The 21,655-nt window shown below is 45.7% G+C and overlaps 1 protein-coding gene across 5 annotated transcripts in view; it reads right to left on the bottom strand.

Moving 5' to 3' along the window:
* Positions 1-818: 818 nt before the first annotated feature.
* ATXN7L1 (ataxin 7 like 1) overlaps positions 819-21,655 on the bottom strand; it is a gene marked incomplete at both ends in the record, with an annotated part of 232,355 nt that continues 211,518 nt past the window's right edge. For 2 of the 5 annotated variants that reach the window (XM_084230417.1, XM_084230416.1), the window contains 6 exons: positions 3,604-3,645; positions 6,188-6,262; positions 9,211-10,150; positions 12,946-13,251; positions 14,696-14,817; positions 18,684-18,876. In XM_084230417.1, coding sequence (XP_084086543.1) covers positions 3,604-3,645; positions 6,188-6,262; positions 9,211-10,150; positions 12,946-13,251; positions 14,696-14,817; positions 18,684-18,876 — 1,678 coding nt within the window. Of the gene's footprint in view, positions 888-3,603; positions 3,646-6,187; positions 6,263-9,210; positions 10,151-12,945; positions 13,252-14,695; positions 14,818-18,683; positions 18,877-21,655 lie in introns of those variants that run through there. The other 3 variants (XM_084230418.1, XM_084230420.1, XM_084230419.1) reach the window with 3 other exon arrangements.

The raw sequence follows: 21,655 nt of genomic DNA on the forward strand, positions 1-21,655 counted from the left end.
GCCTAGCTCAGGGGCAGCCTCAGACAGGAAGCTCCATAAGTTTGTTGAATGATTTTACTCTCTTCTCTCGTACACCTCAAATGTGTGTTCCAGCAGGCAGGCTCATTTGGTGAGAACATTTTCATCCAGAAGAAAAAAAACCCAAATCTAAATTTTATGAAAACTCAAAGACTTTGTTATACAAACATATAAATTATTTTATTTACAAAGCCATGTTACAAAAAGGAAAAAAAGCCAAAAAAAAAAAAAAATTACAATCGCTCACTGGAGAATGTCTCCAGGCCTGGTGCTGAACCACGGCCGTATCAATAGATACATGTTTGTTCTTCCCTTGTAAAAACTGTAAGCCATAGAATTTACTATTTACACCTACTTTAGACATTTATTCTGTTTACAATATCACAGGCATGGAATGAATTCTATCTGATAGTGCTATTACATAAAGGTGCGGGACAAAGGAGGAAAATACTTAGTGTTACAAAATATGGATCATAGAAAAGAAACCCACTCCACAAATGTGGCATTTGTTGAGAATGTTTGGACATGCTTTCTTCAAAATTCTTCTGGAAAAGGTTCTAAAATCGGTAGTAGGAAAGGACAAATGAGCAGGTGCAAATTCTTGTCTGTGCAACAACAGTTATTTAATTAATATGGCCCATGACTGACCAGCTACGTGTATTTACCCAGTTTTGTTAAAGTGCCATGGGCGACAGCATAACAAAATATAAGGTGTAAATAGAAAATTTCTTTTTTTCCTTTTTTAAAACAAGAGTTCACTGAGAATCAGCAATAATAGAATATGCTGTATAAACTATTCTCTACAAAGGTTGATCAGCATTATTTACAATTGGTACATTGATACAAAAGAAGGCATACAAGTTATCCAAGTTGGTGTTTTTTTTTGTTTTTGTTTTTGTTGGTTTGTTTTCTTATGGCTGACAGGTCTATGCTATGCATTGCGTTATGCTTAACAACCAGAGCATTCGAGCCTCTGTGGCTGGCGACAGGTCACGAGATCTTCAGGCAAATGGAGGTGTGTGCAGTCAAGGGGCGGGAGAAAGGGCTTAGGGGGGTGTGCAGAACAGAAGTACCCAGAGGATATCACCTTCATAATGCTTTCTAGGCTGGTCCAGTTGAACTCCATTACAACAAACCCAAAAAAAACCTTTTATTTGCATTCCATTTTTCAAGCTGTGAGTTTTTAATACATCATTAGCAAGTAAACCTGTGGTTGACTGTGAAGAAAGGAACACCGTGGGTTTTCCCTTTTTGCCCAGTTTTCCAGAAATGTCTTCACCTTGGTCAGAGCCAGTCTTTCATATAGTAAGCAGCATTCGGTGGGGAGCCTCTTTATTCCAGCTTGCAATTCAAAATGTCGAGAGCTAAAATGTTTAAACTTATTGAATTGCTCCTTTAGTCCCTGTCGAGACATTATTTCTCAGAAGCAGCCACTTAATCTCTCAACCTTTATTTTCCCTCTTTGAATTTAAGAGTTTATAAATCAGAGGGTTATTTTGTTGCTGAGATATTTTTGTTTTTACTCCTGCAAGTTTTACAACTCAAAATAAATTATAAAAAAACAAGACTTCTATAACCAAACGAGACAAAAATTGTGCAAAAATAACAAAGATATGTACATACTTTTCAGCCTGAAGAAATGTACAATAAAAACATAATTCAAAGAACATTTTAAAAATATAAACATTGCTTAAACTTTCCTAAGTTTCATATTGTTTCTGAAACTATTCTGGTCAGTTAGCTCTGTAATATAGTAAAACATAAATTATTACAAAATTAACACTATAAAAATTTACTTTTAGAATATCTTCTAAATTTTTTCCAAAGGGTCTAACCTTGTTTATAAGTTCTTAGACATTTATAAGTCTTAAAATCTGCCTTAACCTTTTTTTTTTTATAAAAGAAAAAGGAACAATCTTCCCTTCAATTTGCAGTCTCTTTTTCTCCAAGACGTAAATAAACCAGCATATAAGTGCACTTTTAACACTGTAGAAATAAAAATGAAATCATCTGAACTATAATGTCTTGGTACCTAATATCAACTCCTGATTTTTTTTAAAAAATCTTCATTTTATATTAAAAATTTTAGTAATCTTATAAGAAACACTGTCAGTGCAATTTCATTGATGAAAATCACTCCGTCTGCCTCCTGTCTTTGCGAAACCAAATCCTGTGGTGAAACTTAACAGTAGTCTGATCTTTGGGTTGGGGGATGGGGAAGAAAAGGAAAGTTTGGATGGGGGTGGGGGTGGGGGATGAGCCTTTGTGCCCAGCGGCAAAACTGGCATTCACTTCTGATGTAGGCATGGAGGAAGCCTCCCTATGTATGCCATCATCTCGCACGTAGTTACACGATGAAGAGCATAGAAAACCTGTTTTGTACTGTGACTCCCTTTCCTGAATGACTCCCTATTAGAGCTTATGGTACTGCTGTTTCTTTCAAAACTCCAGTGTGAACTGTTTCATAGTGGTAGGCCTTGTATCTCTTCCAAGCGATAGTTCACCTTTCCCACCCCTTTCTGGGGCAGCCATATCTGAGCTGGGGCCACAGATATCTAGCACAAGCTGACCTACAGGCATGCTGGGGACAGAGGTGGGTGGGCAGAGCTAGCATTTATCCTCACCAAGGGGTTGACACTTAACCCTCCATGGAAGCTTTCTCCTCTAGTGCCCTTTCCCCTAGGATTCCTCCCTCTCTGGCGCACCCAGATCAGGGTCCTTGAACCCTCAAAGTGATTTTAGAGCCTGGATCCCTAACTCATATTACCACAGTCACTCAATTCCCAGTTTTTTGAGGAACATCTTCCCCTACCCTCTGCCCAGCTTTGTGTTACCTCTAAGGCCATTCCAGTCTCTGTCCCTGATGCAGTATAACCTGGTTTAAGCTTGCACAGCCAGACCTATTGGGTAAGCTACGTCATTAAATGGCTGCTCTCAATTTTGCCTGTAGTATCTGGCTCCAGACATGGCGGTGGGTTCTAGAAACTTGTTGAGGACACTTAGGTGACCCTCCAATCTCTGCTCTTACTCTCCAAACATGGGCACCTCTCCAGCCAAGTCCCCTCCCCTCCCAAATGTTGTCCAGAGGGGAATTTGAGCGAGCTAGCTCCTTCTGATGGCCAGTGGACACCCAGGGAGTGGCAGGTAGGAGGTGGAAGGGGCAGGTGGGAGGGGACAGGGAAAGGAGCACTGTGTGTGCTGCAGTTCAAGCATTTTAGATGATACTAACAAGGAACGGACATTCTGCAATGTCTGCTCTTGTGGCTGGAGCAAAAATGATGGTGCAGTAGCAGCATCAGCGGCTAGGAGTGACCCCAAACTTGGAAGAATGTATACACGTGGTAAATGAAAGACAATGGAAACAAAACACTGGTATTGTTTTCTGTAAATCTCAAATTCACGTTCTTTTGCTTTTTTCTTTTTCTTCAAAACTAAAAATTGGTCAATAAAAAAAAAAGAAGAAAGGCCAGAGCCACAGGCAGGGCATCGGAAATAAACTCTCCCCACTGCCCAGTCCCCTCCCTCCTCTTCCTGGGGTGGCACCGCGTGGCCAGGAACTGATTTGGAAGTGGCTTCGTAGTCTTGTTATGGAAGAGTCCTTATCCTGCCCGTTCTGTTTGTGGTCTTCTAGGAAAAAAAGAGAAAAGTTTGTTTCAAAACCATGTATTTGGTATTACTCGGGAGAACTCAAGGACAGAGCCCTGGCTTCTCACCTACCCAGGCACATGTCAGTTTCTTACGCTTCACTTATTGTGCTTTAAGAAGAAAAAGCAGTTTGTGGCAATCCTGACTCGAACAAATTTTGGGCACTATTTTTCCAACAGTTCAGATGGTTAGCATTTTTTAGCAATAAACTATTAATTAAGATAGGCACATTGCTTTTTAAAAAGACATAATGCTACGGTACATTTAATCAACTACAGCAGAGTGTAAACATCACTGTCATAGGCAATGGGAAAGCAAAGAATTCGTGTCACTCACATTGTGACATTCACTTTACTGTGTGGACTGGTCCTGAATCGCAATATCTCTGAGGTATGCCTGAAATAAAAAAGATACCATCCCACCTCCTGCATTTGGAAAAGGGCTGCTGTATTATTTAAACAGCTAAGAACTGGAAGCAACCCGAGCACCCACTGAGGGATGAATGGGCAAAGAAGCTGTGGCAGAAGCACACAATGGAATACTATTCAGCTATTAAAAAAGATGAAATCCTGCTACTTGCAACAAGGATGGGCCTAAAGGGAATTAAACTCAGAAAAATAAGCCAGGCGGAGAAAGACAAACATATATGATTTCACTCATATATGGTATATTGAGAAGACAAACAGATGAATGAAATGAAACAAAAACAAACTTTTGGACTGTAAGACTAAATTTGATCTTAGCCAAAAGGCCGAGAAGTGATGGACTGTAAGACTAAATTAAACGAAGGGGGAACAGAGGTGAGTAAATTGGGACAAAAACAATAACTTTATGGTGAAGGGTAGATGGGACTTCACTGGGAATGAATGTAGTGTATAAACATATTTTCAAAAATGTACACCTGAAACTATGTTATAATGCAGTGTTACTTCAATAAGAATTTTCTAATGCAATAAAGCAAATCCAGAAAAGAAAAAGTAAAAAGGGCAGGTGTGACGAGAAAATCAAGTGATGAATATAAAGGCTTAATGTAAGGGAGCTACAAAGATCCTACTGTAGAGGAAAATACAGGGACAAATCCATGGACATTCACAGGGGTCCTTTCCAGGAGAGAGGAACGGAATAATTGACCTGTCTTCCCTTTTTTTTTACCCCCCCGTTAGTCCACCTTCTCCTACTTAATGTATAGGCAGTACGGTAAATTATGTAAGGAAGAGGTACAGTGTTAAGAACAGAGGCTTTGCAGAGAGGGGTTTTAGGTTCAAATTCCTTAGCCTCCACAAGTGGTCACCATTGCCACTATGATCACATTTGTTTTTTTTTTTTTTTAAAGTTTTTTTTTTTCTTTCTTTTATAGAGGCATGTTTTATTTATTTGTTTGTTTGTTTGTTCATGCACTGGGTACAGTCAGAAGCGCGGGAGGGTGAGAGAATTCACCAGAGCTAGAGGGGGGAGCAGAGCAGGCAGAAGGACTGAAGTACACTGCTGAGGGGAGCAGCGGGCGGCAGGAGAGGTCTGCGCGCCGTGTGGGACCCTCCTCCGGTGGCCGGGGAGCAGCCGGGGATCGAACCGGCGTTGCAGAGGCTGCGGGCAGCTTCGCAACCCAGCGCTCAACCGCTGCGCCACCGGGGAGGCCCCTGATCACATTTGTTAAGGCTGACCCAGCATTCTGGGTTCCCAGAAGGTGTGCCAGGAGGTATGGGCAGACACACCGGTGAAAGCAGTTTCCAGGTGTGCTCAGCAACCTGTGCTGGAGGCTGCCAGAAACCCTCAACCCTACCTCCCAGCACAGAGGATAGGCTGCAGGTGCTCAAGCACAAAAAGGGTCATGGTGACTCAAAATGGTGAGAGACTCTTCATGATCTATGGGTACAAAACTGTTTCCCAATCACCTGTATCTTCCCAATCATCTATAACATGCAGAGCCACACCCCTCACCTTCCCAGCCTCCCCCAGGCCATGCTCACGCTCCAGTGAAGAAAGTCATTTACACATGGACTATGCTCACACCTCAAGGTTATAGAAACTCCTACGTTTGCGCTTGACATTCTGGCTAGGAATCCGCATCCTGAATGCCTTTGAGAGACACTGATACCTGCCGTGGGCAAAACCCTGCAGTCAACATCTTATTTAATTTTCACAATAACCTTAGAAGGTAGGCATCGATTTTGCCATGGAGCAGATGAGAAAGGTGAGACTCAGAAGTAATCTCCCCAGTAATGATGATAATAGTTGTACGTGTGTTTGTTATGTGCCAGCATTTTCTAGAGGTTTTATGTAATCACATTAATTTAATCCTCACAAAAGCCTTATGAGGCAGGGATCATTATGATCTCCATCTTGTAAGTGAGGAAACTGAAGCACAGAGAAGTTTTCAGTAACTTGCTCAAGGGCACAGCTAGAAGGCTTTGGGAGCCACATCGCCATCCTCTTGAGTGGAGTGCGATCTGAGCCGGGGTCTGACCCAATGCCCATTCTTTATGCCCTACTGATAGCCTATATACTTGGCCCCCCAGTAACTTACCTGTCGGCTGTGTCCTGGGCTGGATATACTTGAAGGACTGGATTGTGACAAAACTAGGCTGCTATTTTTCCCAACCTGAAAGACACCAGTGAAGCCCTACTCAGATACATGAACCAGTTGGGAAAACCCACCGATACCACAATCCCTAAGGGAAAGGAGCAGGGCTACCCAATAATGTGCTCATTCTCTTAACTGGAACTGGTGATTTCATCTTAAATGGCAGAGAAAATGAAACACTTCAGGGAGTGCTGGGGGACTCTTAATTTTCCTTCTCAGATGTACAGACTGCAAGTTTCAAGGGTGAGGAAGAAGGCATCAGGCCAGAGGCCTGGCCCTTCCTGGGAGTATTTAATTCGGCAGAGGCCTAGTTCTTCCACCTGTGTCCAAAGGGTTACACAAACTCATCTATCTGAGATCTCATCCCAGACTCCATTGTTTTCAGCTCAGACTCCTTTGAACCAGGCAGGGGACAGAAGCTTGAGACTTTTTCTGGGTCAGTTTTCTGGGCCAGGAGATGAGTGCAACCTTTCTGTTCTTCAGATAAATAGCAAGATGGCGCTGAGCTTCCTCTTCAAGGGGGAGCCAGATCCTAGCCCAGTGGCTACAATGGAGCATGTGGTGTGGCTGTGAAGTCCCTCCTTCCTTCTGTGACTGTCCTGGGTACACGTGTGCTGGGTCCTCAAGTGAGTACCCTTCCCCAAATCAGCTCCTGTTTTGGGGCCTATACAGAGCTAGTCCTCTATGTTAGCTTGACTTTGCACAGACCTTTGCCTTACCTCAGTCTTGTTTTTTATTAAATTCAATCCTCCTGAGGCAAATTCTGGCCTTACACCTGCCAGATATAATTAAACAGATCCCCAATTTATCCCCAAAGCACATGTTCACCTTGGATTTCTCAACCGCATGCCACAGCAATCTCCTAACAACAGACTCCAAAGCCTTTCCTTAATACTTAGAAGTAATAGGTGGTGACCCTGGACAAGGCTTTTCTTAATGGCCTGGTGACACACATCCAGTTATTACTTACATTGGAGAATCAAAACTGACCAGAACCACGGTAGTTGTTCAACTCATCTGCTTTTTTAATTCCCCTCCTCATGAGCCCTGTCTAGACACTTGTCTGTTCCTTTTACTGGTTTTGGCTGATTCATCATGTTTACTAAGCATTTCATTCATTTGGTCCATAGACAAAAGGATCCAGAGTTCCATCAACTCAATACAGAGGCACATTGACATGGAGGCTTGGAGGCTAAGAGCCCAGACTTCAGAGCCAAATTGCCTGAGTTAAAAATCCCCGTCCTGCTCTTGACTTGCTATGTGACTTTGGGCACAATGCTTAACCTTCCTGTGCTTTGGATTATTCATTTGTAAAATGGGGGTAATAACAGGTAATGATCACATGAGTTACTATATGGCAACTTGGCATAAAGTCTATGCCCTAAGTGTTAGTTGTTAGAACTTTATCTAAAATGGGCAACACTATATAGCCTTGCTGCTCAGGATGTAGGGCCTGAAAACCACTGTGGCTGCAGTGCTGGTAGCCTGTTAGAAATGCAGGTGCTCAGGCCCCATCCTCAACCTGCTGGTACATAATCTGCATTCTAACAACACTCCCAGGTGATTCTTTGGTACATTCAGGTTTAGGAAGCCCTGGCTCTGCCCTACTTCCTGAGACCCAGAGGTGGAACTGCCTAGCAATTTAATCTCAGGGGAAAGGCCCTGTGGGTGCTAGCCCTCCCCCGCACCCAAAGGGCTGGGAAGTCAAAATGGTGGCACATATGCCACAACTGCAAATGCGTGAATGGCTGAGGCTCTAGTGAGAGGTCCTATGTCTCTCCCTCTTTCACATTTGCCTCTGTCTTCAGCTTACCTGGCCCTGGAGATCCAAATTTGCTGTTTCTTGGGTGTCTACCTGTGATTTCTGAATCCCCCTTAAGATGTTCTCTTTGTAAGGTTTTAATCAGCCTCACGTAAAGGATGACCCAAGACACTTCTTTAACAGCTGCCTGTCATCTCCCCAAAGCCGTCATCACCAGATAGAACTGGGTTTAGGGTCCAGCCCACTGAATTCTGAGGTTGCAAACCTGGAGCTGCTGCTCCGGATTGTGTAGGCTGCATCGGTGGGAGTAAGGCTGTTGGGCAGGCTGCGCACTCGGCCCTCCTGTGGGACAGCTCCCAGAGAACCCCAGGCCGCCCTCTCCACCTCTGCTCGCCCATCTATGCCCTGTGACAATGGTGCCTGGTAGCTTCTCCAGGTTGAGGAGACACACTAGACTTGAGGATGAGAATAGAGATCAAGGAAAAGAAACACGAATTCTTCATGGCGCACTCCCCATTTTCCCAGCTTTCCTCACAATATACACCTCTTGTTTGCACAATGCAACCCACACCTCTGTACCAGTTGGTGTGAGGTGCAAATTCCTTTAAGAAGAAAAGAATTATATTAGGGCAAAGTGGGGGTTGAGGCAGCCTGGTAAAGTGAGAACAGTCACTTGGGAGCCAGAAGCGCAAGCCACCACCCCCCAGGTGGGGCCCTGGTCCCACTTAATCTGCCTGGGTTTTGGGCTCTTCCTAAGGGGATGGCAACAGATCAGTTCAAACTGCTTAGTGACAGATCTTCATGAAAGTGGCCTCAGAACCTCAAGAAATAAGACAGAAGTAGACTGGGGAATTCAGGAATTGTTCTGTGCCTCAGTTTCCCCACCTCACCGGAAGTGCTGATAACCATGGTACCAAATGCACTGGGTTGTTGTGAGGATTAAATGAGGTAATATTTGTGAAGTGCTAAGCGCAGCACCTGGTGCATAGCAAAAAATACTGTACAAAGCATTTGTTAAATAAACTGCTCTCAGAGCAGAGAGTAAAAACTGCCTACAGGAAAAATGAGAAAAGGAGAAAAGTTAGCATTACCTCTCTTGAGCCACCTGGCTAAGCAGGAGGCTGCTGCCCAGCTTCCCCTGCCCACCCACCCCAGAGCCGATGAAGGCAGTGCCAGGAGGCCCCTAGAAGGATGGGTCCCTTACCTGCCGAGAGGAGGTGCTGTTAACAGGATCGGGCACCGGTGCGAGAAGGCTGGGCGGGTTCTTTTTGTGAACGCTATTCATACCAGGCATTTTAGTGATTTTACAGGCTTTGCTACTAGAACTCGAGTTCTTACGCTTTTTTCCTTCTGATTTGTCAAAAGAGAGGGGCAGAGATGACACGGCATTGTGTGAGGCCAGAGAGAGGTCCCCTGCAAGGGATGGCACAGAGAGGGGACAGGGGTCGCTGCCGCCCACCGAGCCCACGTGTCTCACTAAGTCCGCGGGGCCGCCGGGCAGCGAGGTCCGTCCTGAGGGCTCCAGTTTGGCACTGAGTGGGCTCACCCCATTGTTTGAGTTGTGCACAGAGAGACTGTTATAGGGAGGGGCCCCCTGATAGGAGTTCAAAGCTGAACTGGCATTCAAGACACAGTTCTTTTTGTGGGGACCTGATAATGGAGACGAGAGGGATGTCTGCAAGGATAATGAGGAGGAGGAGGAGGAGGAAGTCGAAGACTGTGGCTTCCTCTTTTTGTTACTTGGACACTCGTCGCTACGGGCAGACAGGTCTTTGACTTTTGAGGATTTGCTGGTTTTGGTTTTGGATGGCTTGTGGGATGGGGAAGGGATGACGGCTGGTATCGGGGACACGGCGGATGGGGCCTTGAAAGTTGAGTCCATGATGCTGAGGGTTGCAGCCACATGAGGGAAAGCTGTGGTGTGTGACATGAGGGCGCTCGCGTCCGGCGATGTCACAAAAGCTGCGTTTGAGAGCATGGCTGATGTCATTATGTAAGAAGAGGTGAGTCTCGAGCTGATGGGAGCTGAAGGAAGATACACAGCACTGGGGTTGCTGAAAGGCTGTAAAACGGATGCCGGAACGGGGGTGGTGATGTGGGCTGCTGGCGAGGGCATGGGGCTATCTGCCGCAGGAGGGATCTTCCTAAACATGAGAGAAGAGTGAAAGAGAAACAGTGAGAAACAGGCCTGGCGTTGCTCCGGAGCTTGATTAAGTGTGAGCATCAGGGCGACAGAGGAAACCCCAGTAGAACCAGACTATGGAGAATGAAGCCTTGAAGGATGGCAAAATCTGAATTATGGCCCTTCCCTGTGGTTTCCCCCATTGCAACATCCAGCAACCTATTTTTAATCCTTTTCAGGTTTTCAGATCCTTTTCTTCATGCTTGGCTACTGGATAATGGCGGATTTGGGTTCATGAATAAAAGGCAAATGTTATTGAGAATATAAATTTCCCCAACAGTATTCCCCTTCTTTTGGGGGCCAGTGATGAATGTGGCTTCTACTGAGAAGTGGCTATTTCACGTTTAGATCCTGGCTTGAAGAAGAGCGAGGATAGGACTTGGCCACCTGCACAGGTGAGTCAAAGTGTCCCCCACCTCTCAGGGCTTCCCAGCCCTCCTGCCCCCGGCTGGCCTGCCCTGCTCCTGGCTGGAGGCGGTCTGGGAAGCACTCCTCGCAGGCCAGCCTCCTCCTGCTTTGGCTGTCTGCAGCCCTGGTTTCTCTGTAGAAACTTGATAGTTCCTGCCTGCTGGCTCCTGCTGCCTCCTGCCCGAAGTGGGCAGGCAATGAAGGGCTGGGACTTGGGAAATGATGTCACTGCCTAGCCCCAAGACCGAATTTTTTCCCTATTGACCTTCCCCCATCTCTCAGCTCTCTCAGAGGAGCAGTAACTGGGGCATGTTTGCCTTTCAACAGATCTTCCTGTGCCTGTATTAGGAAGGGATGTGAGTGCAGGGATTTACAGTTGGTTGCGAACATAGATGCAGGACATGGCACAGGAAAGCACATGGCGGGCAGTCTTCCTGGAGGATGTGTGGGAGCAAACTCCCTGCTTCCTGCACTGAGGAGACCCAGTCAGCTCCAGACAGTGGGTCTGGACCTCTTGGGGCCTCCCTGCAAATTCTGTCTTCTGACTTGCGCTGCAAACAGCTCCCACTTCTAACTGTGGTGGGGGCAATATTATTGCTAGTCTGGTGCACAGAGCCTGGGGTCACCATGTGTTTCTGATTTTGCAGGAGAGGACACTGACCTCAGGAGCCAGGTGAACATTTTCATACTCTTTCCTATTTCTTACCTCACTCCCCTCCCTGCTTTCCCTGTAGCTGGGGCTTCCCAGCACCTGGGTACTAGCTCTCCTTTGAAAGCAGCTTTTGAAGTCAGAAGGCCTGGGACCTGCAACCTGGGAGGCCTGGGGGAAGGAGATGGGGCCTCACAGTCCCTTCTCACCCCTGGAGACTACCTCCCAGGCCTCAGGATTAGGGAGCAGGCAACTCTGGAATGGGGCCCCACTGAGAAGGAAATGCCTCTTCTAGTGTGATTCTCTCTGCAGATTCAGTTTTCTGCCTGCAATTTGAGGAACTCATGGCTTCCATTTTTTGGAGTGGAATCCAGAGGAATCTTTGGATACAGAAGCACAGTGTCCTTAAAATGATCAGACCAAGTAGGACATTAAATACAAGAGAAAACTGCCAAAGCCACGGTGGCCATGATGGTGTTTGAACATTAACTTTCTCTCGAGCCTAAAGAATGTAACAGATCGGGCCTCCCCGGTGGCGCAGCGGTTGAGCGCTGGGTTGCGAAGCTGCCCGCAGCCTCTGCGGCGCCGGTTCGATCCCCGGCTACTCCCCGGCCACCGGAGGAGGGTCCCACATGGCGCGCAGACCTCTCCTGCCGCCCGCTGCTCCCCTCAGCAGTGTACTTCGGTCCTTCTGCCTGCTCTGCTCCCCGCTCTGGCTCTGGTGAATTCTCTCACCCTCCCGCACTTCTGACTGTACCCAGTGCTTGTATAAATAAATAAATAAATCTTTAAAAAAAAAAAAAAAAAAAAAAAAAAGAATGTAACAGATCCTGTCAGCACCAAACAAGTGCCCCATTAGTATCTGTTGCAATGAATGAATGAATGAACGAATGAATGAATGGGTGAGCAGGTGAATTCTCAGCAGCAACAAAACCATATTGTCCGGGACTGTGCATGCTGGGCAAGGACTCCCATATAATCAGTCTGGAGAGGTCGAAACACTCCCTTAGAAGTGTCTGGCAGTGCACACTCCTTCCTACAGTGCCAGGAAAGATGCCCTGAGTGTGCAGGGTCAGCACGCTGTGCCTGCTGCCTCTGTTGCCTGGCGGTGCTACTACAGGCAGCCCCCCTCAATCTTTCCTTGACTTGGATTTCTTACCAGCTAAGTGTGGGTAGAAGTACATGTGGGCAGAGGTTTGGCAGTTACTTGTAATAAAGTTATTTACAAATACCACCTGGCTCATTTGGAGAAGACCCCAATCAACCACCATGGCTGCTCTGAATGTCCTGATTTGTAATTTTCCCATTAAACACTATAAATTTATGTTTCAACGGTGCTGACAAGCAGAGCTGGAGTCCTTAATCTTACCTGGCTGCCACACAGGACTGGGATAGGTAATATTCCTCAGCATAATTTTTAACCCCTTTTTTCCTCTCCCCACTAATCACAGGATAACAAGGGCAGGAGGGGAGACAGGGCAAGGGAGAAACAGGGCAAGTGGCAAGTGGCAGCTCGCGGTCCCCGGGAGTCCCTTCTCCCCATGCTAAACAGACTGTGTTTTTCTAGGTGCCAAATGGCAGCGGATTCCAGCTTTGCACGCTGGTCTAGGGAAGTCCCGCACAAAAGCCCACAGATGCAAATAAATTACTGACAGTGCCCATCCTCCCCTGCCAGCTGGCATGGAGATCCAGATGCTGACCTGGCTGAAAGAGAATACTGTGTTGGCGTCTCCTGATGCAGAGTTAAATGCTTGTTAAAGAAAAAAGAGTCTTGGCCGTTCCTTTTCTTCCTAATGTCTTCCACGCCCCCATCGGCTGCCATCCCTCCAGGTTCGGGCCCGTCGGGGCCTGGGGTTTGGGCAGCGAGGTTGAGAGGGCAGCGGGGTGCTACGCTCTCCAGAGTTGACACCCAGGCAGCCCCAATGTTGCTCAGTGACAGCAGATTGGTTAGGCAAGTCCTGAAAAGGGGGGAGGGACCTGATGCCCTGTGACTCGGGTTTCTGTGCCTGAGGAGGAAAGGAATATGGAGCTTGAGCTGACAGGACACCAGGTAGCGAAATACAGATCAACACATTCCTTCCACGTGTCCAGGAGTTACACTTCCACAACACAGGAGCTCAAAGAGCTGCGAGAATCACCAGGGCTGGCTGCCATCTTGGGGGAACAAGTGCAGAGGATGAACAACCCAGTAATTGAGAACACAGTCACCCCACATGCAGCACCAAATTGTTGCTGTTTGAATGGACACTGGTAGCATCAAGGGTGCCTTTAGACACACTGGGCAGTCGCTTAAATGGGAAGAAATGATAAGCTTCTCTTGTGGCCCTTTCCTACATTACATTGTCAACATTGAGGATTTGGTCTGCTATGGGAGTTTAATGCAGACACAATGGGGCTTATTTCTACAGGTACAGACGTCAAAGCTCTTTGTGCATCATGACGAAAAGGGACTGAGGTGCCATTGCTGCCAGGGAGAGAGGAGGAAGCCAGGGATAGGGGCAAGTTTTGAATGCTGTTCCCACCTTTACCCCCAGAACCCTTCCATTTCTCAGGAATGTCTTTCTTGCCTTTTCCTGGCTTCACGGGGCAGAGTGAGGGTTTTAGCGTTGGCCTTTGTGAATCATCTGGGCCCAGACCTGAGGGATTCCATATTCTAAGGGAACACAATATCTTATAAGCTCACCTTTGTGAGAGTGAGGGGATGAGGATGCCCAGCAGGCAGGCCTTATGTTATCAAGTGCTGTGATTTGAGAGGGCCTAGGCCTGTCGTTCCTTCACAGGAGTATTTTCCCAAGTCTAGAAAGTTTCTTTCGTTTTTTTCATAAGTCTCCTATTAAAACGTAAATACATTGGGGGGAGTCGGAGAATACAGGGACCTTAGAGAAATGGAACACAGCTGGGGTAGGGAGAGGTGTGAGCAGGGGAGGAGAGAGTTCTAGGGAGGTGGGAAGGGCCAAAGACAAGCTTAACCAACTTCACAGCATCGCTCAGGATCTGCCCTATTGGTTGCTGTACATCTTTCCCCACAGGATATTCAACAATTAGAAATTAGTCCATAACCATTAAGAAATTTTTAGAATTGATATTTAGCATATACAGACAGAAGCATATTCTTAACATCCTTAGATGTTCTTAGTTGTAGCAAAAAGACCTTCTAAGACTGTGAAATAAACAAGACTTTAGCTACTACCCTTTTCATTTAGTTTAGAAGATTATCAACATGGAAACAATTTCAAAGAAGACAATGCATACTGAACACATCATCTGCGTTTTTGAAAAACTGTAGGCAGAACATTAAGAAGAGCTCACATTTAAGAATTAATCATGAATCCTGACTTCAGAGTAACTTTGGTCTGTGAGAAGCCGGCTGCTGACATTCATTTAGAAAGCTGGGTTCAGATAGCTGTAGGGCAGCTCTGATCTGATACTGCACAAAAAGTGTTCACTTACTTCCACATCTGTGAATTCAAGTGTTTTTCTACCATGGAGTTTAGTGCGAATCGAAAACGATCCCATCTTCTATCAAACACATAGTACCCTCGTCCCATGAGGCGACTCCCGAATGAGCAAAACTGTGAGGAAAAAAACATTTTAATTTTGATTACAGGTTAATAAGCTAATATAAACCATACAGAGAAAAATAACATTTGCATAAATACACACAGGGGTACAATTTTACTCAAAATAAAGAAGCAAATAGCACCGAAGCCAAAAATAATTCTGTGGTGCTTCACTTTGAGCTCTAGATTTTCCACAGAGCCTCGTGTTATGACTCAACAATAGTGACATTCAAGTTTCTGTGGTACCGAGGGCCACCTTCTCTACACCTGGGATCCAGTCAGCATTTCAGGTTGGGAAAAAAAAAAGCTGGGATGATTTTCTTTTCTTTTTTTTAAAGATTTATATGTATGCATACAAGAACTGGGTACAGGCCAGAGATGCAGGGGATGAGAGAATCCACCAGAGACAGAGTGGGGAGCAGAACAGGCGGATCCACTTAAATACACTGCCGAGGGGAGGAGGGGGTGAGACAGGAGAGGTCTGCTGTGCCATGTGGGTTATCTCCCCTGCCAGGGATTGAACTCATACTGCAGTGGCTGCTGAGAGTTTCATAGTGCTGAGACTTAAAACCTTGCGCCACCAGGGAGGTCCCTGGGATGATTTTCAGCCCCACCTGCTTATCCTATCCTCTGTCTTCTCAAGGAACTCAGCGGCTCCCTCCTCCTCATCACTGTAATGGAAACTGCTCGTTCTGATGTTCTGAGTCTTCCGCCAAGTGGTCACACCTTTCCTGCCTGTTGTCAACAGAGCTACTTTCCACTAGGCTGAACTCCCTCCCTTCCTGGTCCTGACCTCATCTCCCGCCTCCTACTAGCACCTGAAACACATTTCTACCTTCATATATATGCTCATGCTATTCCGTTGGCTGGTACCTCCTTCCTTCTGCTGTCTCCTCAATTCTCCCCTCCTCAGAGCCCTTATCAAGACTCTCATTTCCAATGGCCTATCTCTGACTAACTTTGCCACTTTGACCTCTCAGGATACACCTCATGCACTTTGTTACATTTCACCTTGGAATCACTATGTGGCTGCTTTATGTTATACCTAACACCCATGTGCCTGACTTGATTATAAAGGTCTGAAGCCTGGGGACCCCATGTGCCTTTTCTTTCTCCTCAGTATGAGGATAGTAGGGATTTGGATGAAAGAATGGATGGGAGAGACAAAGCCCTCCACAAAATATTTAAAGCACACCATCACATTTAAAACACATAGTTTAAATATGAGCCGTTAGATGCTGAATAGACATCATTTGATTATGATGTCAGGACAAACAGAAGGCCAGGAGACAGAAATGCAGGAAGCGGCCTCTGAGAAGGTGACATTTGGCTGGTCTAGAGCTCAGGCGAGTCTGCCAGTGACTCTATAACTCAAATACAGCGTCTCCCCCTTCCCCCAGGGCTCCCAGCAGCTCCCTGGCCTCCATCCCAGACACAGTGCTGGATTGGCATGCGTACCACAAACCTTCCTGGAACCAGCCTTTGGAACAGTTCTCAGGAGGAAATGTAAGACCTTCCCTTTGTTTCTGCTTGTGTTCTGGGGGTTTTGCATTAAAATCTTGCCACCAAATCTGCTATTCCTGATGATGCACCTTCATATTAAGTGTCAACGAACCACACCAGTAAGCATACAAAGGGAATCCTCCACTATGGGGGGTAGTCCCCAGCAGCACTGGGAGCTGTTCCAGGTCTCAGCATCTCTTCTTCCTCCATCCCATTTGATCAACATACACTGACCAGGCTTCATTACAAAAAATAATTGAATGTATCAATTGACTATGAGAGAAAGGACAAAGCAGAGAAATAAATCCATGTCCCTTTCATTTAAATCAGTAAAACATTAAGGCTGCATAAATCTTCCATGCCCAGAGCTGGCTTGTCATTTGGACCAACATATTGATGTGTTTCAAAGACTGGCCTTTGGGTGGAGCCCTTTCTTCCTTGCAGACCTGGAAGCTGGAGGCACCTTTTTGTCCTTTGCTACCTACATCTCCAATTCAGGCTAAATGCATAGAGGCACCTGCTCCGGGTTACATAGTATGCCCTCAGCAGAGCTGCAGAGCCTCACAGGGCACTGTGGCAGACACTACTGCCTGTCAATCTCATCAACTACCAGCAAACCCCCACCTCTCCCTGCCTTTTCTTTGCTAACAAAACTACAATGTTGTTTTGGTATCTGATAGAGAGCAGTGAGCAGGGAAGGCAGGTCTCTCCCCAGAACCTTGGGATCATGTATTGCTGTCACTACAATCCGTCCTTCTCTGCTATGGATTGACCTAGGGGTGGGCACGTGATCCAATTCTGGTAGATATAAGGGGAAGTCAGCTGGGGGGGAGGGTTGATAGGAAGATTTTCTTCCCTAAGAAATGATGTAAGATAGCATTTTAGAAGATCCCCTTTCTGTTTATACATTCCATTTCCATGCTGTGTAGAATGTTCCTGGGTGATACTGGAGCCGTGGCAGACACATCAAGACCATGAAGAAAGGCAGAGGATTGTGGAGGCTTTTCCTCATTTCCCCCACATCATGGAGGTACTGAACCAAGTTTGGAACCACTTACTTCGAGGCTTCTTGTTAAGTGAGATAATTAAATGACCATAGTGCATACATTGTATGAATTAAGTTTTCTACTACTGGCAATCAAAGACATTCTCAACTGTCCCTATTTCTGTACTAGAGAAGGGGTGACATCTCAGGCTGTGGGTGAGACATAGGTCACCACCATGCCCAGAAATAGGAATTGATTTTTTTTTAAAAAGATTTATTTATTTATACAAGCACTGGGTACAGACAGAAGCGCGGGAGGGTGAGAGAATTCACCAGAGCCAAAGCAGGCAGAAGGACCGAAGTACACTGCTGAGGGGAGCAGCGGGCGGCAGGAGAGGTCTGCGCGCCATGTGGGACCCTCCTCCAGTGGCCGGGGAGCAGCCGGGGATCGAACTGGCGCTGTAGAGGCTGCGGGCAGCTTCGCAACCCAGCGCTCAACCGCTGCGCCATGGGAAGGCCCAATAGGAAGTGAATTTGACCTTCCTTCATCACACAGGTAGAAGGGAGGAGGACTCACACTATTTGATGCAGGACTCACTGCACCCACGCACTCCATGACATCGAGGGATAGTGGAAATCTGCTAGGCTCAAGCTGGTGCCAGAGCAAAGTAGTCACGGGGTCCCGGGTCCTAGGTTCCAGCCCCCCCGCACTTGACTCTGTGATTGATAGTAGCACCAGACATTCCCTTCACAAATGTTTGCATGGCAAACAAGTCTCCAGGTCATGCCTTCTTATACTTCCCATCTGGATTTCAATGACTTTCTGAAAAGAGTGAACTCTTTCAAGGAATAAGAAGAGAATAGCTTTTTTGTTAGTCAGCAATCATGTTGACATGATATGCTTCCTTCTTCTTTACACACACACACACACACACACAGAGTTCTAGGGCCATATGGTCCCATTTACTTATAACAATTAAACTCAGAACCAACAGAAAAGAAGACATCTAGGGGACCGGCACCTGGCACACAGCGCAGACAGAGGGTCTCCAAAGCAGGTGAGCGAGACCAGCTTTTAACAGTGAAGGCTCCATTTTCAGAGGGCAAGGCCGGGAGGTCACTTTGCCAGTATACTTCCATAAACACCATTTCCTAGGCATTGTTGTTTCAAGGGGACCACGAATACTTACGTATTTAAAGGACCCTAATGAGCAGGGAGACTTTTCCTTTCCTCCTGTGATTTGTAAGTGTCTAAGAAGGCAATCACTCAACGTCAGCATAAGCCTTTTTGTAAAACCCTGTCCTGGCAGCATGTCGTCTGACACCATCATGTAAATACCCCAAAGCACAGGAGAGAAACATGCAGGCAAGGAAAAGGAAGGTAGCCTACCGCGAGAGGTCTGGGGTGGTGGGTGGAGAACTGACAGTCTAACTTCTCCGCTTCGTCGGCTCCGTCCATCTCCCCTTCATCACTTGATAGTCGGCTGGCAAGGTCACCTCCAACGGGGGGCAGGGGGGGTTCCGGAGTGTAGCCACTATGATTTGAAGACGTGCTGCTGCTTATGCTATTTGCAGATGATGGTCTAGGGCAAGAGAAAACAAACAGAATAAGCTTTTCTGAGGTAATATGACCCACCCACAAAATGAAGCTCAGAAGGTGGCCCAATTAGCCTTCAGATATGTCAAGGTGGGTAGGTCAATGGCAAATTTGCAAAAGGAAAAAAATGAAGGCTGAGTGTTAGTTGAAACCAGCTCTCTACAGGGAACAGGTGGAGCAGAGGCTTAAATTCAGGCACCAGGGGAAAGCCCAACGGTGTAAGCAGAATGTAAAATAGATATGTGACAGAGAGTTAGCTTCACCTCAAATTAACTTTTTATGAATTCAGTTGGCATGTAGGGAGTTTATACTTGCTATGTAGTTACTTTAAAGTGGAGCTTGAAGGAAGATCAACCAGGTAAACAAGTTCAAAGCAATGAACAAAATATTAGTGATGATGAAAGACAGACCTATAAGTGCTTTTTTACTGGCTACTAAAATATGACATTAATAATGTTGGGGAAACTGTACCGCTACATGCAAAAGAATGAAACTAGATTGGGCCTCCCTGGTGGCGCAAGGGCTTAAGAAACAACCTATGAAGCTATCCGCAGCCACTGCAGCACCAGTTGGATCCCTGACCAGGTTGCTGACCCACATGGTGTAGCAGACCTCCCCTGTCTCACCCGCTGCTCCCCTCAGCAGTGTATTTCAGTCAGTCCACCTGTTTTGCTCCCCACTCTGTCTTTTTTTTTTTAAGATTTATTTAGTTTTGCCTACAAGAGCTGGGGTACAGGCCAGAGATGCGGGGGGTGAGAGGATTCACCAGGGACAGAGTGGGGGACAGAACAGGCAGACTGAAATATACTGCTGAAGGGAGCTGTGGGCGAGTCAGGAGAGGTCTGCTGCGCCATGTGGGTCACTCCCTGATCGCCCGGGGATTGAATTTGTGCTGCAGAGGCTGTGGATTGCTTCATAGCGCGGTGCTTAACCCTGTACCCCAGTTCTTGTATAAATAAATAAATCTTTAAAAAAAGAATGGGCAGAAGAACTAACTAGGCACTTCCCCCAAAAAAGACATACAAATGGCCAACAGGTATATGAAAAAATGTTTATCATCACTTATTGTCAGAGAAATGCAAATCAAAACCACACCTGTGAAAATGGCCCATATTAAAAATAGAACAGAAACAAATCCCAGTGAGGATGTGGAGAAAAAAGAACCCTACTACGCTGTTGGTGGGAATGTAGACTGATCTCACCCTGATGGAAAACAATATGGAGCTTTCTCAAAAAACTACAAATGGATCTGCCATAAGACACAGCAATGCAACTCCTAGATTTCTACCCAAAAAACACAAATACACTATTTTGAAAGTAGACTTGAACTCTCATTTTCACTGGAACACTGCTTACAATGGCCAAGTTATACAAACAGCCTAAATGTGCCAAAGCAGATGAATGGATTAAGTGGGTAGGTATAGTGTGTGTGTATGTGCACACACACACAACACACACACACATAGGAATGCTATTCAGTTATCAAAAATGATCAAAAATTATAAATAAACTCTTGCCATGTGTAGTAATATGGGTTGAGCCAGAAGAGATAATGCTAAGCTGATCAGTCAGAAGGAGAAAGACAGATGCCAGATGATGTCACTTATGTGTGGAATATAGAAAAAGAAAGCAAAGGATCAGATAAACCCAAACTGAAAAACTAACCCTTTGAAGTTAACTGTGGAGTGGGGGCAACTGGGGGGGGGGGAGGGACAAGAACAAAGAAGGGTGGGAGCACAAGGTAGTGGACTATGGGTTTCTCTGGCGGCGGCGCACTATGACAACAGTGCCTGAGGAGGGGGTTCCGGTACTTCTACAAAGGAAATAATATAAACCAATACTAACTCAATAAAAAATTTTAAAAAAAGGCTTTATGAAATTGTTACCATACTTGCACACAAAAATATTTTGTCCTTGTATGGGATCACAAGTCCCTTATCCCACAGCCATGCCAATTTTTAATATCAAGCAACATATAGTTTAATTGTTTAATCTTCTGAAGATGAATGTTTCCATTTAATGTTTGACAAGCCACTAGGCTTTCTGACATGAATGACTTATAGCAGATGTTGAAGAAATAGATGTCTTTTCTCAATGAAGGCATGAATGAATTCCATGTGCATAAACAATTAAACAAGTCTCACCTTAACTATGGCTAAGCCTACAGAAAAGCAATGGCAAATAAGAGGTAGCAAGACATGCTTTCTAAGCAGTAAAAAAAACCCAGAAAAATCAAAACAAAGCAAATGTGTTCACATTAGTAGAAGAATAAGATGAGAAACAAAGTTAGTTATTTGTTACTTTCACGGCTTCTCTACTTTCATCAGGTGATTGAACAGGGAGAGGATAGGAAGAAAAAAAGCGCTGGGGAAAATACTGAGATCTTTTTCAAAAATTGGTTTTCTAACATTCTGCTTTGAAAGTTGATCCTTCAAGAAACATGAAGGAAGAGTACTAATTGGCCTCCTTTTCTCTCTCATTTTCACCCTAGAGTCTTTGTTGCTTTGAAATCTTTCTAGGTGTCAAATACCTGAGTTCAAATCAGATCTCAAAAGCACAGTTTTTTTTTTTTTTTAAAGATTTATTTATTTATGTATACAAGAGCTGGGGTACAGGTCAGAGGTGTAGGGGGGTAGTGGTGGTGAGAGGATTCACCAGAGACAGAGTGGGGAACAGAACAGGCAGATCTATGAAATACACTTTTGAGGGGAGCAGCGGGCAAGACAGGAGAGGTCTGCATCCCCATATGGGACACCTTCCTGGCC

Source organism: Talpa europaea (assembly GCF_964194135.1).
Source record: "Talpa europaea genome assembly, chromosome: 3".
In the NCBI taxonomy this organism is placed as follows: domain Eukaryota; kingdom Metazoa; phylum Chordata; class Mammalia; order Eulipotyphla; family Talpidae; genus Talpa; species Talpa europaea.